The following is a 23,904-nucleotide window of genomic DNA, read 5'->3' on the forward strand; positions in this document are numbered from 1 at the left end:
AAAGTTAAAAAATAAACCTTGGAGATGTTTTTAAATCGGAAGCCACGCTCAGACCGCGTTATAAGCGGATCGCGCTATAACAGGGTTGAGCTGTATGTATGTCTTTATTTATATTGCACCATTCATGTACATAGCGCATCACACCAGTAATACACGTGACAATTATATAAATAACAAATAATACAAATAACACATAATGAGAAGAAGTGCTTCAGACATAGGGGCCTATGCAGAGAGCAGCGCTATTTCGAAATTCGCCATTTTTTGGAGAAAATCGCGCAGAAAGCAGCAGAAAATGGCGAGTTCCGAAAAACGCGCCAATTTTTCTTTTCTAGTTATAAAACTCGCTTCGCGGCTGGCGAGAACCTCAATCTCGCCAGTTTTAAAAATATCCGTATGCAGAGAGGCGCGAACGGCATCTAGCGGCTGTTCGCGCCAATAAAATGGCGCGATTGTCTCAGTTTTAACTCGCCAGAAAAAACTGCCGCTCGCGGCCATTGCAAAGGGAAAAAAAAAGCCGCGAATTTGTTTTAACACATTTCTGAAGCGCGCATCTCGCCAATTTAAACTCGCCACACGCATCCATGTTAAACATAGCAGAATTCGCACTTTTCTGCATATGGAGATTAAAACTCTCCAAAAAAGCTACTTTTTAATAAATTCGCCAATTTTAAAATTCGCTGCTCTGCATAGGCCCCAAAGAAGTAACATTTAGGAAAAGGAGTCCCTGCTCCGAAGAGCTTACAATTTAATTGAGGTATTAGGAACAACAGACTTGACTTCAACGTGGCATACAAACCTGGAGTAATCCTATGACATTCGATGAGCCAGCAATACGCTGCAAATCTCTCATTTTAGTCTGCTACAGATGTGAAGAAATAGACATCTAAGCATTTGCAAAGAACTTTCTGCACTCACCTGATCTACTGTGGCTTCCTGCTCCATCTGGCACTGATAAAGATCATCCTTCATGTCGTTCAGTTGATTTTCATGGAACATTTCCACCCGTTTCTGACGCTCCTGAATCTGAATTGTACCTCCAAAGGAAAAAAAAAAAAAAAACGTTTTTGTGCATCAACAATTCTCAGATCGGTAGGATATCAAGCATGCTGTGTGTGAAACAGGAACTGTTGATGCCTTTCATATTACTACAAACGTGTGTATTGCGGGTAAAATGTGCCGGTTTTAAAAAGGATACCTAAAACCCCGGGTCTCAAAAAAAAATCCCAAATATATCTAATTCTTAGAAGTAAACATAGCTTCTCTTCACAAATTGTATTACAAGTAAGTCTCATATAATACAAGGCTCTTCATGTTGATCAGAAAAAAAATACATTTTTATCACAAAACAAAAAAAAAAAAGATTGTTCGTTCACATGCTTCATTTGTAAATATGCTGGTGTATGCCTAACACATCTTGTGACCAACAGAGAAACATGTACAGTAGCACACGGGGAACATAAATATATTGTGGAGGAGATGCACATTTCATGTTACATTTTTACTGCAAACAACTTAATGCACAATTATTCTTCGGAATGTATGGGATGTTTTGCAAGGTACTCACTTTTTCCTACCTTCAGGTTACCTGTAAGAAATTATTTTCAAGCATTTAAAATAGGTATTTAGAGACAACCTTACACATCCCAACGCAACGGCTTTATAAAGCAAATAGATACGAATGCAGATTTGAAATACTGTAAGGCTTTTAGCCATTTCTCACACCAAGACGATCCCAAAGGGATTACCTATTAACTCCATGTTAAAAGGTCTGTCTGTAATAATTCCACTCAATAATTGGTATACACAAAAGAAGCCAAGACGTCTCAATAATTATAGTAAAGATTAAGGTGCCTATTTTATGGGAATCCTGACAAATATAATGCATAGAATAAATAGACATGGACAAAATGACACTATCTTTTTAAGTATATTTTTATCATTTATTTTATTTGTAATCATTTCTTTTTTATGTATAACTGTATATGTATGTATTTGAATGTATTTTATTTAAATATATAGAATAATGTTTTTTTTTGTTTGAGGTTTGCCGAGGACAGACTGCATAATGTAGCAGAAATGTATGTGAGCGTCTGTGCAGTAGCTGCCCAGTTTTCTTGTGTGGGGTTTGCTTGGGACTTTATATTCTTTTAAATTAATTTAAAAGTACAAATTATTTTCTGACTATGCTGGTAGGGCTTGTCAAGGTCCTCTCAAGAACTAAATAAAGAACCATCAACATACAAGTTGCTACAGTGCTCCCCAGTTCCTCACAGCCATCACGAAAACAAATTGGCTTCCGCTACTTGCATGCGTGGGGTATTAGTCACAACAGAGATGGTCCCCATAACATATGCCTACATTCTACTGAGCGTACTTAGAACACCTAAAAAAACAAACACGTTTCAGCCTTACTGTAATTTTCTTTTCCATTAGTTCTCCCGTGGCAGTACACGCCTTTGGGTTGCTCCACCCACTTAGCTGAGAAAGGACAGGGGGGAAAAAATAAACAACAACTTTGCATGTAACTTTCTCTCTCTTCCAACAAAATGACACACCTTCTTCCCATGTTAGTCTTCGGATTTTCTCAGGAACATAAAGCATAGTATTACATTCCGTGCAATAAAGAAAAGTGAAAAAAGCACAAATGCTCAAGGTGATTGGTGATAGTGCTGTGATGAAGGGGTGCTAATATTAAACACAATTAGAATCACAGCTGCAATCCAATTTGAAACACACACACACACACACGTGCAAGGCTGCCTAAAGTATACCCGATTGATGCAAATCAGCATAACACAGATACAAACAATAAATTACTTCCGGCGTCCCAAGGTTAATTAAAACATCCAGAAAACAAGGATAGGCAAATATGGATCAAACCATGTATTAGAGTCCAGTCAGGTAGATCCAGATAAGCCTCTGATCGCCACGAGATGATCCTCAGGACATGTGAAGATAAACAGAGAAATCATAGTGTATACTGCTAGACTACTAATAACTAACAATACATGGACAATAACACATAGAAACTAGACTGACCACACGAGACTAACAAACATATATCACATCAATGCTAGTGAACTGCTGGAAAATACAATTGAAAAAAATATAAAAAATAACAATCCGTATTCTGTATCGCAAAGATGCTGGTGCTCCCCAATTGGTTAAAATTGAAGCCCTACTCACATACTCATGATGTGCCTGATTTTGTTACTTGTTGTGAGTAAGGCTTCAATTTTAACCAATTGAGGAGCACCAGCATCTTTGTGATACAGAATACGGATTGCTATATTTGATCTATTTTTATATTTTATTCAATTGTATTTTCCAGCAGTTCACTAGCATTGATGTGATATGTTAGTCTCGTGTGGTCAGTCTAGTTCGTATATGTTGTGGTCAGTCTAGTTTCTATGTGTTATGTGTTGTTGTCCATGTATTGTTAGTTATTAGTAGTCTAGCAGTATACACTATGATTTCTCTGTTTATCTTCACGTGTCCTGAGGATCATCTCGTGGCGATCAGAGGCTTATCTGGATCTACCCGACTGGACTCCAATACATGGTTTGATCCTTATTTGCCTATTCTTGTTTTCTGGACTTTTAATCAACCTTGGGTCGTCGGAAGTCATTAATTGTTTGTAATAGTATTACATTCCCCCAAACTAGAGAGACAAACTAATGGTGCGTACTGCCATGGAAAGACTACAGGAAAGGAAAATTACAGACTAAAAAAAAAAAGCTCTTTTCCTGCACGTCCGCATGTCATTACGTACCTTTGGCATACACCCAAGCAAACTTACGCAGGATGGGGATAGTAAAGACTCTTCAGTCCTAAATGCTGCTCAAAACAAAACTACATTTAATCGTTTCACTGCTTCCAGGGCTTTAAATCAATAGCTCGCCTCTGCTGAAGCTTGGACATCCAACATGTGGAACTTGGTGAAGGTATATACACCGAAGGCCACCAGGCTGCTTTGCACAACTCACTAGAAGAGGCTGGCGTTCTCTGTGCCCACAATGCAGCTACCGCTCTAACCGAATGAGCTGGAATGATGTCTGCCTGCCGTTTGATATGCATTTCTTATTCATTGTACAATCCATCTCGCCAATGATGGCTTTGAGACAAATCATCCCTTCCTTATTCCAGAAGTCAAAATAAAACGTTTATCCAATTTTCTAAATGGGTGTACAGTAAGTTGGTCCCCAACTGCTGAGAAGTATTTTACTCTCCCTCCCACAAACTTAATCTCTGCTTTCTGGGTTCCACAATTCTTATTGTATCGACATTTTGTTGGTTCCTCAGGACAGCCTCTCTTTGGGTGGATGTTACTTTGACCACCGCTCTTCAGGTTCCATTGCTCATATTCTCTGTACCTGGTTTACCTAAACAGCGTTCTATTTAGTTGCCTGTATTGGATTTTGTACATCTATTCCAGGGACTGTATCTGTAACATTTCTATGTGCTGCGTACCGCGCACTTTACTGTAATTGTGAAGCGTCTTGACTCCCATTGGGAGAAAAGCGCAATATGAAATAAAGTTATTATTATTAACTTTCTAGTAATAAGAGAGCTCTTTCCACCAGAGACTTTTGAAATGATATCCTTCCATTTGTATTTCTAAAGCGCTGTTCTCCTTCAAACGGCAGAGAGCATAGCTTGAAAATGCGTCTCCTGCCCATAGTTTTAACCACAATGGTCTCCTGACCGTTACTACTAATACCAAACTCCTTGCAGACAGTGTTATGTTGTCAAATGGAGATTTGCACAAAGTCTGCAGCTAAATGTATTTCTGCCAAGACTTTAATAACAGTTGGATCTTTTAACACCTCTCTCCAGTACTTGTTCTACTTTGAGAGCCCATGCCTTAAGCACTCTAGATAGGGATGCTATAAGCTAGGCTTACGTGTCGTGTCTGCCATCTGAAAAGATCTGTTCAGAGTGTTATTCCCTTTATCCCTTTAGGCTTCTCTCCTTCTGGTTTTTGCAGTTGCTTACCCTTGAATTACAGATGTGCTTGAAATAATAATAATAAAAATAATAATATAAATAATGAAAAGGAAACACCCTTGTGCAGACACGACTCCTAACACTTCTGATGGTCAGTGCCGGAGAAACAATGTGTTTCAGGTAATCTTACTAAAACCCTGTGTCGTCTGCTATGTGGTCAACGTCTGCAAACATGGATGACGTCAGCGCGACGGTGACCTACGTGAAGCCGTAGCCGACTATTGGCAGATATTGTCTAAGCGCCAGCGTAGTTTTACTGCATGACAAGAGCATGTTAGAAGACATGCCCCACTGTTGGCAACGCTCAGCATGTCCCGGCATCCGCTCAGAGAAGGCCATTGGAATAAAATGAACACCGGCATTGTAGTCAGTAAATACGATTTAAAGAGGACTTTATCAATTGTCCCCCATCCCTCCTAAACAGGGGATTGTATTTGCATTGAACCCAGGTCAGAAAAAGGTTGTCCCTGAATTGCACCTCCTTTAGGGTACGACATTGGGTTTCAGGTTTGCCACCTTACTATCTGGAATCTGCAAAAAGGTAAGCCCATGAGCACTAAAACCTAAAAGATCCAACTACTCCGCTACAAACCAGATACACAAACCTGCCTCAGACCATAATCACAGAGCATACCGTGCTGTCATTGCAGCTAGGGATTCTGGGTAATGACATGCAAATGGTTACTCAATGCATCACTTTTTGCTTTCATGTGGATCCCTTTAAGCTTATGCCCACTACAGCAGCCTAGGTTAAAGAAGTACTGTACATGGCCAGCAAACCTACTCACAACAGACATCTTGTTCAACCTGGTGGGACTGATCAGTGTGAGGATGGCTACTGGACTTGCACTGTAAATCAGCTGGTCGTTTCTACAAACCAAGTACACAAGTAAGTTATAGCGAGTAAAAAAAGTTACAAAAATCCTCCACGATACTGCTCACAAGAAGAATAAAAATAATTCATGAGCTCGTTCACGTTTTAGACAGGTCCCCAAACCTGCCTTACTCCATAAAATCGCATGGCATAAAGTGCTTGGACTCCAGACAGGAATTCTGGGTAATGACATGCAAACGACTCCGCTACACAAGACAGAAAAAGACTAACATGGGAAGGAACTGTTTCCTTTTGTAGGAAGAGACAGGAAGTTACCTAGAAAGCTTTATATATATATATATATATATATATATATATATATATATATATATATATATATATATACATACATACACATATATATATATATATATATACATATACATATATATATATATATATATACATATATATATATATATATACATATATATATATATATATATCCTACCTCAGCTAAATGGGAGGAACTACCCAAAAGAGCGTAATGACTTGGGGACGTTCAGGAAATGTAAGCAACACAAATTGTCCCTTTTTAGTACTAGTTCTAGAAATGTGGACATTTTAAGAAGTAAAGGGAATTTGTAAACACTGCTAGTGAAAAGAAAGCACTTAAAAAAAAATGCCCCCAGCACGGGGCACCTTCACCGGTTAGTATCTCAGGAATCAGGGGGTCCCTGGAGGTGAAATTAACGTGGTTCAGCTCCGGAGACCCTCTGTTTCCTATAAATGTTTAAATACAAAATGAAAAAAAGGGGGTGATCTGATCCTTTAACTTTTTTTTCCCAACCTGACACTTTTTTTAAAATTATTATCTCATTTTCAGTAATCTGATTTTAATTAAATTTGGGAAGATTCAGCACCCAAATATACACAAAACTGCAACATTTAAAAAATGTACAGTAGGCCTGATCCCATTTACGGATCAAAACATGTAAGTCTTCAAAAAACAGGGCTTTAATGCAGCAATCCAAGCACTTATTTTTTTTTCCATTTTTGTTTTTTTTTTCACAGGATTGAAGCAGGGGTTCTCCAGCTGAACCACAATAATTGACGCTCCAGGAACCCCCTGCTTCCAGAGATACTTACCTCAGTAACGGGTGCCGGTAGCCCCTCCAGCGCCCTGAGGCCCAATAGAAAGATGTGACATCATCCGGTGCGGCTTCCTATTAGCCGCCGTGACGCAGGAGCTTAAAAAAGCAATGAGCTACCGGCACCGACTTCAGAGGTAAGTGTCTCTGGAAGCTGGGGTCACCAGAGCTGAAATTAATGGGGTTCGGCTCCAGAGACCTCCTGCTTTAATCCTATGTAAAAATTTGTTTTTAAAAAGGCAGTGCTTGGGTTGCTCCAATAAAAATGACATAACTACTACCCATAAGCACAGCCATGCTGATCTAATAAATATACACCATGAACACACACGTGGAACTGTATCTTGTGTTATTTGGAACAACAAAAATGAAGACATAGTGAGTCAGATGGTTCTGATCTGCTGTCAAATTCTGTTTCTCTAGAAACTTACCATAAAAATGTCCAAAGCCCATGCTTATTGCTATGACCAGAGCGAGAATAACACACTTGTTCAGGCTGGTTCCCAGTCGGATCAGGGTTTTCCTTTGCTCTGGAGCAGCGGATTGCTCTGTGGGAGGTTTATTCTCAGATTCTGATCCAGACATGGTCGACCTCTTTGAACGCCGTCTCCACTGGGCCGGACCCGATTCTTCACTGGTCTCGTCATTGCTGGATTCTTCAACTAAAGAAAGGGACAATCTATAAGCCCTCTGCTGTACTGATCATTTAGAGCAGGGGTGGCCAACTACAGTTCAACTACCAACAGGTCAGGCTTTCAGAATATCCATGCTTCAGCACATGTGTCTCAATCAGTGGCTCAGTCAAAGACAGAGCCTCTGATTGAGCCACCTGTGCTGAAGCACGGATATCCTGAAATCTTGACCTGTTGTGGGGACTTGAGGACTGGAGTTGAGCAGCCCTCCCCTAGACAAACCTTCAGTCTTGCCATGGCGACGTGACCCCGCGGGGTCATTTGACGCCGTTTACCATGGCGACGCGTTGACGAAGATCAGATAGGCGAAGCTGCAGAGGCCTCGCGTGGTTCCCCTGGCATTAAATTTAAGTGCCTTGGGGGAGAGCGTGGGACCTCTGTAGCTGCTGCGCCCCCCCCCCCCCCCCGGAATTCTCCCGCCCCGGGCGGCGCGCCCCCCACTTTGCGCACCCCTGATTTACAGTACCAAGTCAAAGCACACAGTTTTACCATTGGATTGGCACTACAAGCCCTTTTGATCTTGTCTTTAGGGGTAGAAATTGTCCTTCAATTGTCACTTTTGTGTGATTACCGGAATCTCATGGTCTATCTCTTTGATCAAATCTACCCCTTAATGAACAAACATGCCACGGTATTCTAGCACCTCTGTTGCACTGCTTGTGAGAGCTAAAAATTTGGAGAAAATAAGTACATTTTATAATACAACACATCAAATTACATATCACGGTGCAAAGGTAGGTGTTGTACACAAACGGCAAAAGGACAATCGTCACTGAAAAATAGAAGATGATGGGGTGTGAGCCTTTATTCAATACATTTGTGTAAGCTTTATTATTCATTCAAATTCGGCATCTGTCATTTTCTTTGTTTTTCTAAGGATCAAGCAACTATGCCAGGTCGGAGGCTGTGTACAACAGTGGGACAACTTGCTGCAGCCAGCTCACTGGGGTTAATCAGCCTCCGACTGTCTTGCCGCTAAGGTTAGTTATTAAGGGGTTTTAGGGTAACGGGTTAAGCTTTTCAGGGTATGGGGTAAGGTTAGGGGGTTAGGGCAAGGCATTAAGGTTAGGGATTTTAGGGTAAGGGCTCCGATTAGCGGTTTTAGGGTAAGGTTTTTTATTTTAGGGTAAGGAGTGAAGGCTAGGTGTTTTAGGGTAAGGGGTTAAGGATAAAGATTAGCGGTGTCCCTGATGACTATCCCTCAGAACCGTCTAAGGCTGAGGGAGAAGCGGCACGAATATATCTTGAGTGAAACTTCGATTGCAGCGGTTTTTCTGCCTAAATGTTCATACCCGACATGTGGTGCCCTGGGACAGGCGTGCTCAACTCTCCCCCAACAGATCAGGTTTTTAGGATATCCCAGCTTCAGCATAGGTGGCTCAATCTAATTGAGCCACCTCTGCTGAAGCACGGATTGATTGAGTCATCTGTGCTGACGCAGGTATATCCTGAAAACCTGACCTGTTGGGGGGGCTCGAGGACTCTAGTTGAGCCCCCCCTGCCCATGGAGGCCGAAGCAACTGAAGGAATTGGTATCTTATCGTCACGGTATTATTTATTTAGGGTTTTATAAATGTTATACTTGTCACTTTGTTTCTACATCCCTTCTTTCATTTTGTATCCCTCCCATACTATAACTTTAAAATAAAAGAAACCCAAGCCCCAATTTATCATGACGACAAGCAGGGTAACGTACAGATAATTCAACGATGAACTGTACAAAGGTCCAGGGAACAGAGGTATCTCTAAAGCCTCATGTTTTGGGTTTCTCTGCACATCCCCTTGTAAGAGGCAGCATCTGACCTGAGCCAAGAACCTTTCACTTACTTTTCACCAATATAATACAGAAAGCCATGTCTGTTACGGTTTCAAGCTTCACACCGTTTACGGAAGTATGTTAAAACTGACTGGCTGTTCGTTGCTATCACACACCTGTTTGGCATTCATATTCTCAAAGAACTCCATGTAAGCACACACGGTCAGCAGTATTTAGACATAAGGGTGGACTGCCATTTACTTAGCAACTAGTTAAGCGAGTAGAATTGCGTTCATGGACGTGCAATAAGGCTCACAAACTGGCAAGCAAACACATCTACAATTACCCCACGTCTAAATTGGGGGGCTTAAAAACAGATCCCTACATGTGCAGTCTGTGACTAGCAATACATTCAGGTTCTGTTCTGAGAACCACTGGAAAATAGATTAGTACTTTAAATGGCTTTAAAGCATCAACCACCATTAGACTAGAGCAGAAGTGGCCAACTCCAGTCCTCTAGGGCCACCAACAGGTCAGGTTTTAAGAATATCCCTGCTTCAGCACAGGTGGCTCAATCAGTGGCTAAGCCGTTGACTGAGCCACCTGTGCTGAAGCAGGGATATCCTTAAAACCTGACCTGTTGGTGGTCCTTGAGGACTGGAGTTGGCCACTGCTGGACTAGAGCCTGGTAACATGCATCAATGTTAGCAAGTAGGTGGAATGGTTGGTGTAGCCGCGTTAGTGTCAGAGGGGGCCGGCAAAGCGCCGTTACAGTCTCCTGCCAGTCACATGCTCTTTCAGCTGGCTGCCCCATTCCCTTACATTCTCAGGAATCCTCTACACTGTCTCCATAACCCCCTTTGTGCACAGCACATAAAAAAAGGAAAGAAAAACACAGCTCAGGATGGAAACAACCGGATGAAGAACAAGATCAGAACGAAAAACGGAAGGAAATCTGGTTTACAGAAATACTTGAGTTATGAGTTCAATGGGAAAATTGTGGCCCACCGAACGTTACTAACTCATAAGACAAACGACCACTAAACACAAAAGAAACAATTTGCAACAGTGCAACCACGTGGTAGAAATAGGAGGGGGGGGGGCACTATTGTTGGGCAACTGAATGTTAAATATTTTCCCATGGTGAACAAGTGAAGAATTGGGAGCCCCTCTGTGGTTGCACCCAATAAGTTTTATTTAATAACTGCCCATACCAGATACAAATCACTATACTGCCCCCAGCTGAACGCTTACCTCTTTCTAGTTGGCTAAAGGTGTACTGGCTGCTAAACGAAGAGCCCATGTTAACACCCGTCAGGTCTTCAATCTCTTGTTCCAAGGTCACCTCCTCTTCCAGGGCCCCGACTTCTTCCACTTTGGGCGGTTCCAAGGTAACAATATCAGAGTCATCACTGACGGCCTCTCCAGAGGCCCCATCATCAGGCTGCTTTTCCTCTTCCTCCTGGCAACATCATTTAGTGGGTAAGTGGATTTTGTTCTTTTTAGGAGTAGTTGGAACATAACACAAACCGTTATGGGGGGGGGGGGGGGGGGGAGAGAGAGGAATAGCCTAATCCTAGCTGAGTTTAGGCTCCAGAATCAGCCTCTTTTGACAGTACATGTACCGAAATGTATATCCGGTCGGCACTACTGTATATAGGAGTATTTATTACCCTGCACTAGAGTTGGGCAATATACTGATAGGATCGTCATTTCGCGCTGATAAAAAAAAATGCTGATAAGTTCATATTGACATTGGTTTTTTTTTATTACCGCGGTATTACTTTAAGGCTTAAAGTAATTAAAGCGGTAGTAAAAAAAGTTTACGCCACGGGAGTGATGACATTTTACAGACAGCTGGTGACCGGCAGTTTAAGATGCAGCAGCTTTAAAGACGACAGATCTGCCGGTGTAAATAGGACAGCAGGACCCTTTCTTGCCTCCTTTCCTGTGCTTAGCAGCAACTCTCCTACTTGGAGGACCCTTTGTCCTGTGTTTTCCCCATTGCCCTAATTCCCTTCCCTACTCCCATCTCTGATGCGCTTGGATAGGGGCAAGCAAGAGTATTTCCTTCATTTTAAATGGAGTTTATTTAAAAAATAAAAAAAAAACAACATTTAGAACTTTGAATTATCCATAACGTAGTTTTCTTGTGTGTTTAATATTCTTTTCTATGCTTCCTGTGCAGCAGATAATTATCACTACACATATTATCATAATATTCTTAATATTGTTATCATGGGAAATAATGTATTGGCCAACCCTACCCTGGCCCGTGTGTAACACCCACATGCTTTCGGAATAGAAAACTGGGACGACCATAATCTATGTCCTGCTCATGTACTGGCAGACACGCAGTGCCCTCTAGTGTTGAATGAGATTTGCGGCTGATCGGTGCTGTATAAAAATGTGACTGCAGTCATTCTGACAAAGAGAAATGGCAGGATAACAACCCGCAGACTTGGACGTTCATTAATACCTCAATGTTAAATGCCTGAAATAGGCTGCAGGCCTATTTATTTATAAGTAAAAAGTAAGACAAGTCCAACTGACATACATTTATATATTCTTCATCAACAATGGACCTTCATCAAGGGAACATATATAACACACACACACACACACACAGTGAATCAAAATGGACGCACACACGGAGAGATGCCTTAGCAGAGGTAGTCACGTGCCCGGTAAAATAGATGAAATAAAGTCACTATAGACTGCAATAGTGATCTACCAGCACGGCATGGGCTGAAGAAGGTGTGTGTGTGTGTGTGTGTGTGTGTGTGTGTGTATATATATATGTGTGTGTGTGTATATATATGCATGTAGGTATGTGTGTGTATGTAGGTAGGTGTGTGTAGGTAGGCGTGTATGCATGTGGGTGGGTGTGTGCGCATGTATATATGTATATGTATGTGCGTCTATATGTGTCTGTGTGTGTGTGTGTGTGCGTCACTAGTCTGTTGTGTTCTTATTAGACTGATCTATATAATATTGCCAATTCTCATAACATTGTGATAAAGCAACCATACATTATCTTAATGCACAAAGGGCAGGCATGTGATGCAAATGATCACCTCCAATTTTAGTACAAAAAAAATGGTCTTTGAGCTTTAAACCCTTTTGTCAATATGTTTTAAATATGTCATCTTTAGCAGGGATTAGGTTAGTGAGAAGTCTGGGGGGGGGGCATAAATAGGAGTTATTTACATCAATTACATTAAAAAGTTTGATGTGGTGTTAACCCAGGGGTGGGCAACCAGTTCTCAAGCCTCCCAACAGGTCAGTGTTTCAGGATATCCCTGCTTCAGCACAGGTGGCTCAATCAGTGGCTCAGTCTTTGACTCTTTGCGCCAGTCTTTGAGCCACTCATTGAGCTATCTGTGCTGAAGCAGGAACATCCTGAAAACCTGACCTCTTGGTGGCCCTCGAGGGCTGGGGATTCCCACCCCTGAGCTAACCTGTGTGTCTACAAGAATGGCATCACATCAAAGAAGCATGGCTAGCACCCACCAGCACAAATAGAAGCATGGTTAGCATCCACCAGCACAAATAGAAGCATGGCTAGCATCCACCAGCACAAATAGAAGCAATGGTAAATCCCACAATAAATAGCAATTATTCTAGCCTCCGTTTTGCAAGTCACGCTTTCAACCTATTACTACAGTAATTATAACGAGCTGCATTCGTCAAGTTACTACGAAATGCACCTCCCCTCCCTCCCATAGGGACATTACATCATGGCAGGGGAGCTCAACTCCAGTCCTCAAGCCCCCTCCCCCTAAGGGACAGGTTTAATATCCCACCCCTGGGTTATAAGCGACTTCATTCCTTCAATGCCAGTGGAGCCTGTAATCTGTTGCAGCCCACGTGGCATTAAGGGGTTAAAATTTAAAACGTCAGCAGCGAACATGACAGTCTGGGTTTTATTAGATACTGTGGGGGATAATTAGTGCCGATGAGAGCTCTGTGTTTTATCTATTTAAAAGCTCTTAGGGGCCTATGCAGAGAGCAGCGCTATTTCGAAATTCGCCATTTTTTGGAGAAAATCGCGCAGAAAGCAGCAGAAAATGGCGAGTTCCGAAAAACGCGCCAATTTTTCTTTTCTATTTGTAAAACTCGCCTCGCGGCTGGCGAGAACCTCAATCTCGCCAGTTTTAAAAATATCCGTATTCAGAGAGGCGCGAACGGCATCTAGCGGCTGTTCGCGCCAATAAAATGGCGCGATTGTCTCCGTTTTGCCTCGCCAAAAAAAACTGCCGCTCGCGGCCATTGCAAAGGGAAAAAAAAAGGCGCGAATTTGTTTTAACACATTTCTGAAGCGCGCATCTCGCCAATTTAAACTCGCCACACGCATCCATGTTAAACATAGCAGAATTCGCACTTTTCTGCATATAGAGATTAAAACTCTCCAAAAAAGCTACTTTTTAATAAATTCGCCAATTTTAAAATTCGCTGCTCTCTGCATAGGCCCCTTAATCTGTAGAGCAGTGGTGATCAACTGCAACCTCATGCCCCCCCACCCCCTTCATTAACAGGTCTTCAGGGTATCCCGGCTTCAGCACAGGTGGCTCAATCAGTCCCTACTTCAGCACAGGTGGCTCATTCAGTCCCTGCCATGTCTTTGACTGAGCCCTGGTTGAGCCACCCGTGCTCAAGCTGCAATATCTTGAAAACCTGACCTGTTGGGAGGGCTTGAGGACTGAAGTTGAGCCCCCCCTGCATTATGGCGTATGCAAGGCAAAAAAGGCCGACGCCTAAACAAAGTGGTTAACATTGTAAATATGAAGCACACGACTGCAAGAAAGCAGCAGATGCGTCACCGAGCTAGATCGTGCAGTGAGAGCAAACAGGCAGAAAAAAACCACCACAAATATTCAAAGGAGTGGAAAAGAAGCCGATGTACCTCAGGAGCTGCTTGGGTTTCCTCTGACGTCGGCTGAATGGTTTCTACAGAAGATACAGCATCCTGGCTGCAGATATCTGGAACAGTTGCAACACTCAAGGTTAGCAAATGGACTTCAGAATGACATGCAAATGTTTACCTTAAAGGAGCAGAACAAGTTTCTTTTAATAGGTTTGAAACAGGGGGTCCCCAGAGCTGAACCCCATTAAATTTCAGCTCCAGGGACACCTTGCGTCTCGAGACACTTAACCTCCATCGGGGATTCCGGTAGCAGCTCTGTAGGTTTAAAGCCCCCTGTCACGCGGGCCAAAAGGAAGCCGCAAGGGATGACAGCTTCCTATTGGCCCGCGTGAAGCGGGATCTATGCCACCATTTCGTTAGCCCCACACAGCCCAACCAGAGATACTACCGGCACCCCCTACGGAGGTAAGTATCTCAGGAAGCAGGGGGTTCCTGGAGCTAAAATTAACACAGTTCAGCTCCGAAAAAAAACCCTGCTCCATTCCAAGAATGCTGAAAACATTGGAAAAGCAGGATTGTATTTTTATTTTTTTTAAATAGGATTGAAGCAAGGGGTCTCCGGAGCGGACCCCTAGTTTCCGGAGATACTTACCTCCTCCGTAGGTAACCCTCTTAAAGCGGCAATCAAAGCCAGCAATTATTTTACCATAGGATTGAAGCAGGGGGTCGTCGGAGCTGAACCCCATTACTTCCAGCTCCATGCTTCCAGAAATACTGACCTCCGTAGTAGGTGCCTGTAGCCGCTCTGCTTGGCTTTCAAAGCTCCCGCGCCCTGCGGGCCAATAGGAAGCCGTGACTTCATCAGATTCGGCTTCCTATTGGCCCGCCAGACACGGGAGCTTTAAACTTTGCTGAGATACCGGCACCCCCTTTGGAGGTAAGTATCTCGGGAAACAGGGACCTCCGAAGGGTTAATTCGTGGGGTTCAGCTCCGGAGACTACTTGCTTCAAACCTATGTTTAAAAAAAAAAAAAAATAATAAAAATAAAAAGAAAGAGCCTGAATTTATGCTTTGAAAGATACCCCGCGTGCTGCTTACAATATTACCTGGCTGCTCTTCTGGTTCATCACACTGCTGTAATTCTTGCGCAGAAGCAGTATTTTCCTCCGACGCGAGGTCCGGGGATGTCTCCCCATTTTCAGAGCTTAGGGTCTCTATATCTGAACCCTAATAAGGAGAAGTTAGTAACGAAAAAGGGCCAGGTTAGAAGTGTCTTTCTTGCTCTCAAGACATTATACACCACGCACGTACTGTAGCGCTACCGGGTTTAGCAAGCAGGACATACAATAAAAAGTATCCCACCACTACAATGTGTAGAAAGGATAACCGGATTTAACAGGGCAGCAGCTAAATTAATCATTTACAGCCGTAGAGTGGCAGAGAGATAAGTGTTAGCTTTTGGATTGCAGCCAATTACCTGATGTAAACACACAGGAGCTGGCTATTTACGCACTAACAGGTGTTAGGTTATGACTTGGAAGAGAATTCAAAAGCTGTTCCCGCCCCCCTCCCCCCCTCCTCCTGTTGTATACTGTATTCAGCTGAACATCTAGATCAACTACAGTCCTCAAGGGCCACCAACAGGTCAGGTTTTCAGGATATCCCTGCTTCAGCACAGATGGCTCAGACACTGAAGCAGGGATATCCTGAAAGCCTGGCCCTTGAGGACTGGAGTTGGCTACTCCTGATCTAAGCTGATGTATGAAGTTAATGTCAGCCCAAATCATGGAACGCATTCAAATATTCCTTTGACTCACTGTAACTCCACTTTAGCTACCATACAATAATAATATTGTATTACTGGCATGTATATTTTTGAATAAACATCATTCTACATTATATATAGTTTATAAGACGTTGTTAAATAAAGAATGACCTGCCTTTAAAAGCAAAAAATAAAATAAAACATGGTGTTAACACACAACTTGAACATAAGGGCTAATCATTAATGCTCAAGGTATGTGTTAATACAATGTATTTTTCTTTATAGTGAGTGCAAAACACTTATTTTCTACTGAAGGTTAAAACATCTGCCATGTGCAACAGGTAGACATACCTCATGGTTAATAATAGTCCAGCCACAGGATGATTCACTGTCACTTGAGTTTGCAGACATTTTTTTTTTTAAAGCTAAAAGCAAAGCAGAAAGACACATTACTTAAATACACAATACAGGACTGGGTTATTTGCAGCCTGGTCTAGACACACGCCAATATTTTCAAATGGTACAAATCTAGAAACTCTTTTGCCAGGCAACAAAACCTTGATACCGCTACAAAGCAACAGTTGCAAGACCTTCCAGCAGTCAAAGAGATGTTATTAATAATAATAATAATAATAATAAACAACTTTATTTCATATAGCACTTTTCTCCCAATGGGACTCAAAACGTTTTACAATTACAATAGTGCACAGTAAGCAGCATTGCACATAGGATTTTTACACACAGTCCCTGCCCTGTAGAGCTTACAATCTATGATGTTGGTGCCGGAGGCACAGGGGGATAAAGGGACTTGCCCAAGGTCACAAGGAGCTGACACCGGAATTTGAACCAGGTTCCCCTGCTCCAAACTCTGTCATTGTTTCTCAGGGTCAATGCCTTTACTCACGGAGCCGCTCCTTCAGTTAAATCGGGACAATGTACAAAAAGGCTCCATCCTGTGGAAGAGCCATGACTTGGACATTTCTTAATGACTTATACATCAATGTGACTGTCCACCACCTAAAAGAATGACTGGAAATAGACACACAGAAATGTGGTCCTCTCAAGGAAACTGATCATTACTCATCTTACATGGATAATAGGAGAAATACCTTAACCCCTGACCTTACACCTGCTGTACAGACCAAAGTTTATGAATGTCTCTCTGTGATATCATCCTGGATGGCCCTCTGCCGACTTAAATTTAACATGACAAAAACAGATCTCCTCATACTTCCTCCCAAACCTGGCCCTACTACCTCCTTCTACATTACTGTTGGAAGTTCAGTCATACACCCAGTAGCGCAGCACGATGCCCAGGGGTCACACTCGACTCCTCTTTCACATTCAAAACGTATCTAAAACCTGTCACTTTTTCCTCCGCAATATCACAAAGATACGCCCTTTCCTCTGTTACTCGACTGCTAAAACTCTGACACAGGCCCTCATTCTCTCCTATCTCGATTACTGTAACCTCCTGCTGTCTGGCCTTCCTGACGCTCACCTGTCTCCCCTACAATCTATCCTAAATGCTGCAGCCAGAATCACTCTACTCTTTCCTAAATCTGTCTCAGCGTCTCCCCTGCTGAAATCCCTCTCCCGGCTTCCTATCAAATTTGTATCACATATTCAATTCTCCTCCTCACTTTTAAAGCTTTACACTCTTCTGCCCTTCCTTACATCTCAGCCCTAATTTCTCACTATGCACCATCCAGACTCTTGCGTTACGCTCAAGGATGTCTTCTCTCTACCCCCTTTGTATCTAAAGCCCTCTCCCGCCTTAAACCTTTCTAACTGACTGCCCCGCACCTCTGGAATGCCCTTCCCCTCAATACCCGACTAGCACCCTTTCTATCCACATTTAAGACCCCACCTTAAAACACACCTGCTTAACGAAGCATATGAGTAGCTCTGTGGCTAACACTATACACCTGATACATAAAGCTTGGCTCCTTGCAGACGCACTTACCAGAACGCCCTCCTACTGTCTCTGTGTGTCGTTCCTACCTACCAATTACATTGTAAGCTCTTCAGAGCAGGGACTCCTTTTCCTAAATGTTACTTTTATGTCTGAAGCACTTATTCCCATGACCTGTTATTTGTATTATTTGTTATTTATATGATTGTCACGTGTATTACTGCTGTGACGCACTATGTACATTAATGTCGCTATATAAATAAAGACATTCATACATAACAATACACACTAGTTTTACCAAGCCTGTCCTTGGCTGGGCTCAGCCGCCCAGTGTGTTTCATATCTCAGGGACATTGTCTCTGTCTGTATCACAAATGACTTTTATTTATTGTTTTTTTAGTGTTCAGATACAAATGTAGCTATCAGGACACACAGGAAAAGTAAGGAAGGCACAATGATAGCCGGCAGAAGTATACAATATGTCATGACACAAATCATAAGACATGAAGATGACAGCTCTTGTGGTACTGTAGTTCTAAAAGTAACATTTCATGGCAATGATTTATTTCAATGAAGTGTTGTTGCCAGCGAATGCACACAAGACAGACACCTCTAATCCCTGCCAGAAACAGCTTTAAATCAATTTGTTGCACCTCGAACAAAAAGTAGATAAAGTGTCCAATCAAAAGTCGCTTAAAGCCAACCCTGAAGCCGATATCCCACTTCAGAGGTCAGTCTATACCTAAACAGCTATGAAGATAAATGATATTGTTTAGGTGCAAGCTTGCTTGTGATAACAAAGGTACTGTCGCTAACCAATTTGTAAGAATTAGCTACATTATTGTTTTCTTTTTCTTTTGTCAGTAAATGTTCTGGGAAGATTGCTCCAGTATAAAGGAGCTGTAAAGAAAAATATAAATACAGTACTGCAAGTGATGTCAACGTCTGTTCTGACTCAACCAAAAACAAACACAGAATATGTAACCTTGTCATTTCACGGGAAGCAGCCGCACCGACCAGATCCCAACGTCTTTCTTCAGAGTACGTGGTTTATTTAAGTAGGCAAGTTACAAACCTTTCCATTTCTATGTACACACGGGTATATATCAGTCACAATCACATATAACACCAGTCACGCACATACTTATAGTACTGGCACCTCTGTGATTTCCAGAGAACTCGGGATAGGCAATGAATACTCACTGGACGGAATAGCAGAAGGCTAGGTGGAAAATAGTCTGAGATCTGAGCAATTGAATAATTCATTATTAACCATTTGTACCACACTGCTATCGCTTTGCCTTTCCTTCGAAGAAAGGATGTCACCAAAGCGGGGAAAGAATGACCTTATACAATGTTATCATCCACACAGACACCCAGCAAGCTCTGAGAAACCCCCAAAATTACCACATATATATATGTACAGATGTGTCAATTGGAGTGCTAGTGGGCGTGGCTAAATGTATACAACAAAAAACAAAAAAGCCCAAAGCTGCATCCTATATGACAAAAATACACAGTGAAATACCTATATGTCTCTTGAAAAAGGTTCATTTAGTTAAACCCTTTGGCCACAGCATTTTAAGCCTTGGTTTTTTCTTGTATACAAGGCTAACATCTCCTGGTTTACTGAAGCATTCGCCAATATATCAGTGTGACCTTATCTGCAGAATAGGCACATTTTAACACAGCAGACGTCCCGCCGCAACCAACTCCCCGCTGGCGTTTAGCCGCAGGGGGGCCCCTCCGCCGAGAAGGTAAGTTTTAAAGGTAGGGGGTTAATGTTAGGGGTTTTAGCGGTAACGGTTAACTTTAGGTGTTTTAGCAGTTAGGATAAGGGGTTATCTTTAGGGTTTCAGTAGTTAGGGGAGGAGGTTTAGCGAATAGGGTAGGGGGTTAATTTAAGGGATTTTAGTTGTTAAGGTAGGGGGTTAACTTAAGGTGTTTTAATGGTTAGGGTAAGGCCTAAGAATAAAGGGTTAAGTTTTTTAGGTTAGGGGGTAGCGTTAGTATTAGGGGTTAACAAGTAAGGGGTAAGGTTAGTCACTTACTTTAGTAGTTACGCAACCGGCAGCGACAGGTCCAAGCAGCGGGGTGAGTCACGGCCAAGCGCCGACAGTCATTTAGTTGCGGCGAAATAGAAGCAAACAAATGTCCTAGACCGTCCTCTTTGATCTTATATACATATTTATATGGAAGTGACAAAAGATAGAAAGAGCACAATCTACAAAAAGAAGAAATGATGCTCACAAAATAAAACAATCTGAATATACCGGTATTCCAATATATTCTAACGCTCCCTATTAGTGCTGCCGAGGAAGGTCTTCAACCCCACACAAGGTTGAGGTGACGTCACTTCGCAAGGAGAACACGAGGCGCTGGCGCTCAGAGAGCAAACCCTAGCCCCGCTCACTGGGATCGCCGGGCTACATTCCCATGGAAAGGCTTTTATTTATCCCCGACACGGAGTGCCATTCTAATTGCGACCAGATATTACATTAAGGATCTATACCAGGAGTTGTACCGTGCGAAACGCGTCAGAGTGGTTTGGGGGCTGTCGGGTGTCAATAAAGCTTACACTTGAGTGACACTGTCCTGGTCTGTGTTCCTACTGCATGGGAGTTGCACCGCTTCGTTCTTCCTGGATTTTTTTTGTCCCTGCTTCAACACAGGTGGCTTAATCAGTGGCTTAGGGCCACCTGTGCTGAAGCAGGGATATCCATAAAACCAGACCTGTGGGTGGCCCTTGAGGACTGGAGTTGACCACCCCGAATCTATACTTTGTTCATTTATCTTTTCTGAGGTACCCAACCAAGAGACGAATAGCAGGGGAATTCAAGATCCTACCAGATCAGGAGCATACGGATGCGCTTACACTCAAGTGGTAATTTTTTAAAAAAGTTTATTACTAAACCTGATCTTTGATGCAAATATACTTACACAAAAAGAGAGAGATGAGAATAATACTGATGGGAGGTGACAGTATCAATTTGTGGTTTTGGCATTTCCTGTGACTGCGTAGGGGAAGAAAACAGAAAAGCGCTACACATCAAACAAGTACTGTATGAGTATGTAGAGAGAAACAGGGGGGGAATGCCATATTAGAGAACAAAGTGCCTCTCAAATCTCCTACAAATAGCAGTCCAGGAGGTGCACCGAAACAGAATGACAGAAATGAGCCTGAACAGATATTTACACAATAAAAAGGCAAATTAAACAGGTTGAACAAAAGAAATCAGGTGACTATCTGACTTGCAGTAAATATTGGGCCTTTTCCAGCTCTCCGACAAATTATTCCTTTAACCCAGGGGTGGCCAACTCCAGTTCTCAAGGGCCACCAACAAGACATCCCTGCCTCAAGACTGGTGACTCAGTCTTTCTGATTGAGCTATATGCGCTGAAGCAGGGATATCCTGAAAACCTGACCTGTTTGTGGCCCTTGAGGACTGGTGTTGGCCACCCCTGCAGTGCCAAACGGGCCTACAGCACAATGGGTTACAGACCCCCCTCTGAGCACTAAAGCGGTAACAATTGAGTTACCAAGACAGATATTTGAAGACCTTCAAACTATTTACCGCTGGAATATTATCAAACCCCACCCCGTGGTTTAAAAAACAAAAAAACACTCCGATTTGGCGCTTCTAACGTCAAGAACGCGGTCATTATAGAAAAGATTTCTAGAAGACTGCAAAGAGATATTGCACCGAGTGATCGGTTATATTTTTGCTTTCAAGAGCTTTGTCTTAGATGCCTTCTTGCAGAGGAGCCAAATAATTATATATGTTTTTCTTTATCCAAAGCACATGGCTTTAATTTGCTACAACATGATAATTCTTCCAACGGATGAGATGGAAGTATATCTATTGATCAGAGGGGGCAGGTGGTGACTGTGCATTTCTGTCTTTGCGTCTTCATCCCACATATTTCCCAACACATGCATATGTAACCAACGTGACTGCAACCCGTGGTATACTGCAGCAGGACACCCAACACGCCAGCGGGAGAAGCAGCCATGGTTTTGAATCAGCGGCACGTGAGAAGTGGGCTATTCCACTAGTTGACTGGCATTAGCGCCCCACGGGTTGCAATAAGCTGGCTACATCTGTATGCAGAGCGACTCTGCCATCAGTTAGGGCCAGATTTATGGAATAGCAAGTGTCATTATTCCATAACACTTTCCGATGCTGAAAAGACACTTTACGACCCATTCAACTGATGGTGTCTTATGGAACAGCGACATGGCCCTTAGTCCCTACTGACATTATGTTCGGTTATGTTCAAGATCGGGTAGCAAAATCTCACCACCAAAATATTAATTTACATCTAACTGATGTTTGAAATAAAAGGCACAGATGTACCAACCAGCCATTTATTTGAATTGGTCATAAGATGTGTCATGGCATAGCAAAAACCCTTCTGAAAACGCACATGGGTCATTTTTTGATTAACAAATCACTGAGACATTTAGCATATACATGCTTTTACATGACATAACAGGTTATTCTATTTTTTTTTTTTAATGCTTAAGGCGCTCCTTTTTAAATGCTTAATAAGCTAATCATATCACAGTAAAGCTCAAGAGTAGTTGTGGAACGCAGAAAATCAATACAGTAATTCCTAAACTGACAATTCGTCACCTCCTCTGTGTGCCCGAAGGGGCCTAAAAACACAACCCCAGGGCATCCCTGGGAGGAGTCAGGGGTATCTATAGCTTGTGCTGCTAACTGCAGTCTTCTGTTGGATTTCTATGCAAATCTTAATAGAGGCCTACACCAGATTGAAGACCGGTGCCTTCAAATGTGTTTGTCTGACAATGTGCACATCCTCTGCACCGTAGAACTTACAATCTAATTGTGGTGCCTGAGGCACAGCGAGCTTGAATGACTTGAGATTCGAACCGAGTTCAACCACGTCAAAAGCAGGGTGACATTACCACCTAGCTACTCATTCAGCTACCCAACTCGCTGTCCCGGAAGACACCACCGTCACGCATGAACTCTGCACAAAGAGGTGGGGAGCAGCTGCTGTCTTGTTAGCCGTCCTCGATTTTTAACCCTACAATACAAATTTGTTGTAGGTTGTGATATCTTTTAGTGGACCAACATAAGAGTTCTTCGGAGATGAAATAAAAGTGTACAGAGCTTACTAAACCTCATCAGTTTATTCTTCTAGTGTACGGCTACTGGAGCTAAAAACCAAGTCTGCAATAAAGAACGGAGATTAAAATCAGCAGACATGGGCTAGACATGTCAGACTGGCAATACCACCTGATTATACTGTGACGGGATTTACAATCACAAATTAGCCAACACGTATCATTGAGTAAAGTCAAGCTCATATAAATCCAAAGTGCCAGCCAGGTCTAAATTACTCCTTTTTGTATTGGTAAGAAAGGGACTTTCTATTGTTTTTGATATATATTTTTGCATATTACATGTCTTTTCTGCATTTATTTTGAATTGTAACTTTGTCCTATGGCCACATTCTGCTTTTTCTTTAAAAATATATTCTTGCACTTAAAATCTACCTACGATTAAGGGTCTTTTTTTCCCAGGGACAGGTCCCTTCTTTCAATAGTTATATCAATAAATCTCTCAGTAGGATAGAAGTGGATCTGCCCAGGCTACATGCAGCAATGTATTTGCTACTCTGCACCAGATTCTCAGGTACAGAAAACACCCCTCACCTGAACTTCCCAAACCATATGGGTAGTGGTGTATAAAATTGACTCCTTGGAGCAAACACTGGCAAAGCAAAAACATCATCCACATATACCGTGCCTTCCAATATCATATTTTCCTGGATAAAGCTGGTGCTGTTTTTGCATTTCCCTGGGGTGGGGGAGGGGTGTTTCCATTGAGTGATGGATATAATAAAAATAATAATAATAATAATAATAATAATAAAGCATTCAAATATATCAACCAAAGGGG

General features: G+C 42.3%; 1 protein-coding gene across 6 annotated transcripts in view; it reads right to left on the bottom strand.

Annotated features, from left to right (window-relative positions):
- Positions 1–23,904, bottom strand: part of CCPG1 (cell cycle progression 1) — a 28,558-nt gene that overhangs the window by 3,991 nt on the left and 663 nt on the right. The window contains exons 2-9 of one of the 6 annotated variants that reach the window (XM_075575739.1): positions 16,408–16,481; positions 15,398–15,518; positions 14,330–14,406; positions 10,678–10,885; positions 7,407–7,637; positions 2,416–2,481; positions 1,567–1,588; positions 919–1,039 (exon numbers count right to left, since the gene is read on the bottom strand). In XM_075575739.1, the coding sequence (XP_075431854.1) occupies positions 919–1,039; positions 1,567–1,588; positions 2,416–2,481; positions 7,407–7,637; positions 10,678–10,885; positions 14,330–14,406; positions 15,398–15,518; positions 16,408–16,467 (906 nt within the window). In that variant the 5' untranslated portion in view covers positions 16,468–16,481. Of the gene's footprint in view, positions 1–918; positions 1,040–1,566; positions 1,589–2,415; positions 2,482–7,406; positions 7,638–10,677; positions 10,886–14,329; positions 14,407–15,397; positions 15,519–16,407; positions 16,482–23,904 lie in introns of those variants that run through there. The other 5 variants (XM_075575734.1, XM_075575736.1, XM_075575737.1 and 2 more) reach the window with 5 other exon arrangements.

This window comes from Ascaphus truei, chromosome 18 (genome assembly GCF_040206685.1).
Source record: "Ascaphus truei isolate aAscTru1 chromosome 18, aAscTru1.hap1, whole genome shotgun sequence".
NCBI lineage: Eukaryota > Metazoa > Chordata > Amphibia > Anura > Ascaphidae > Ascaphus > Ascaphus truei.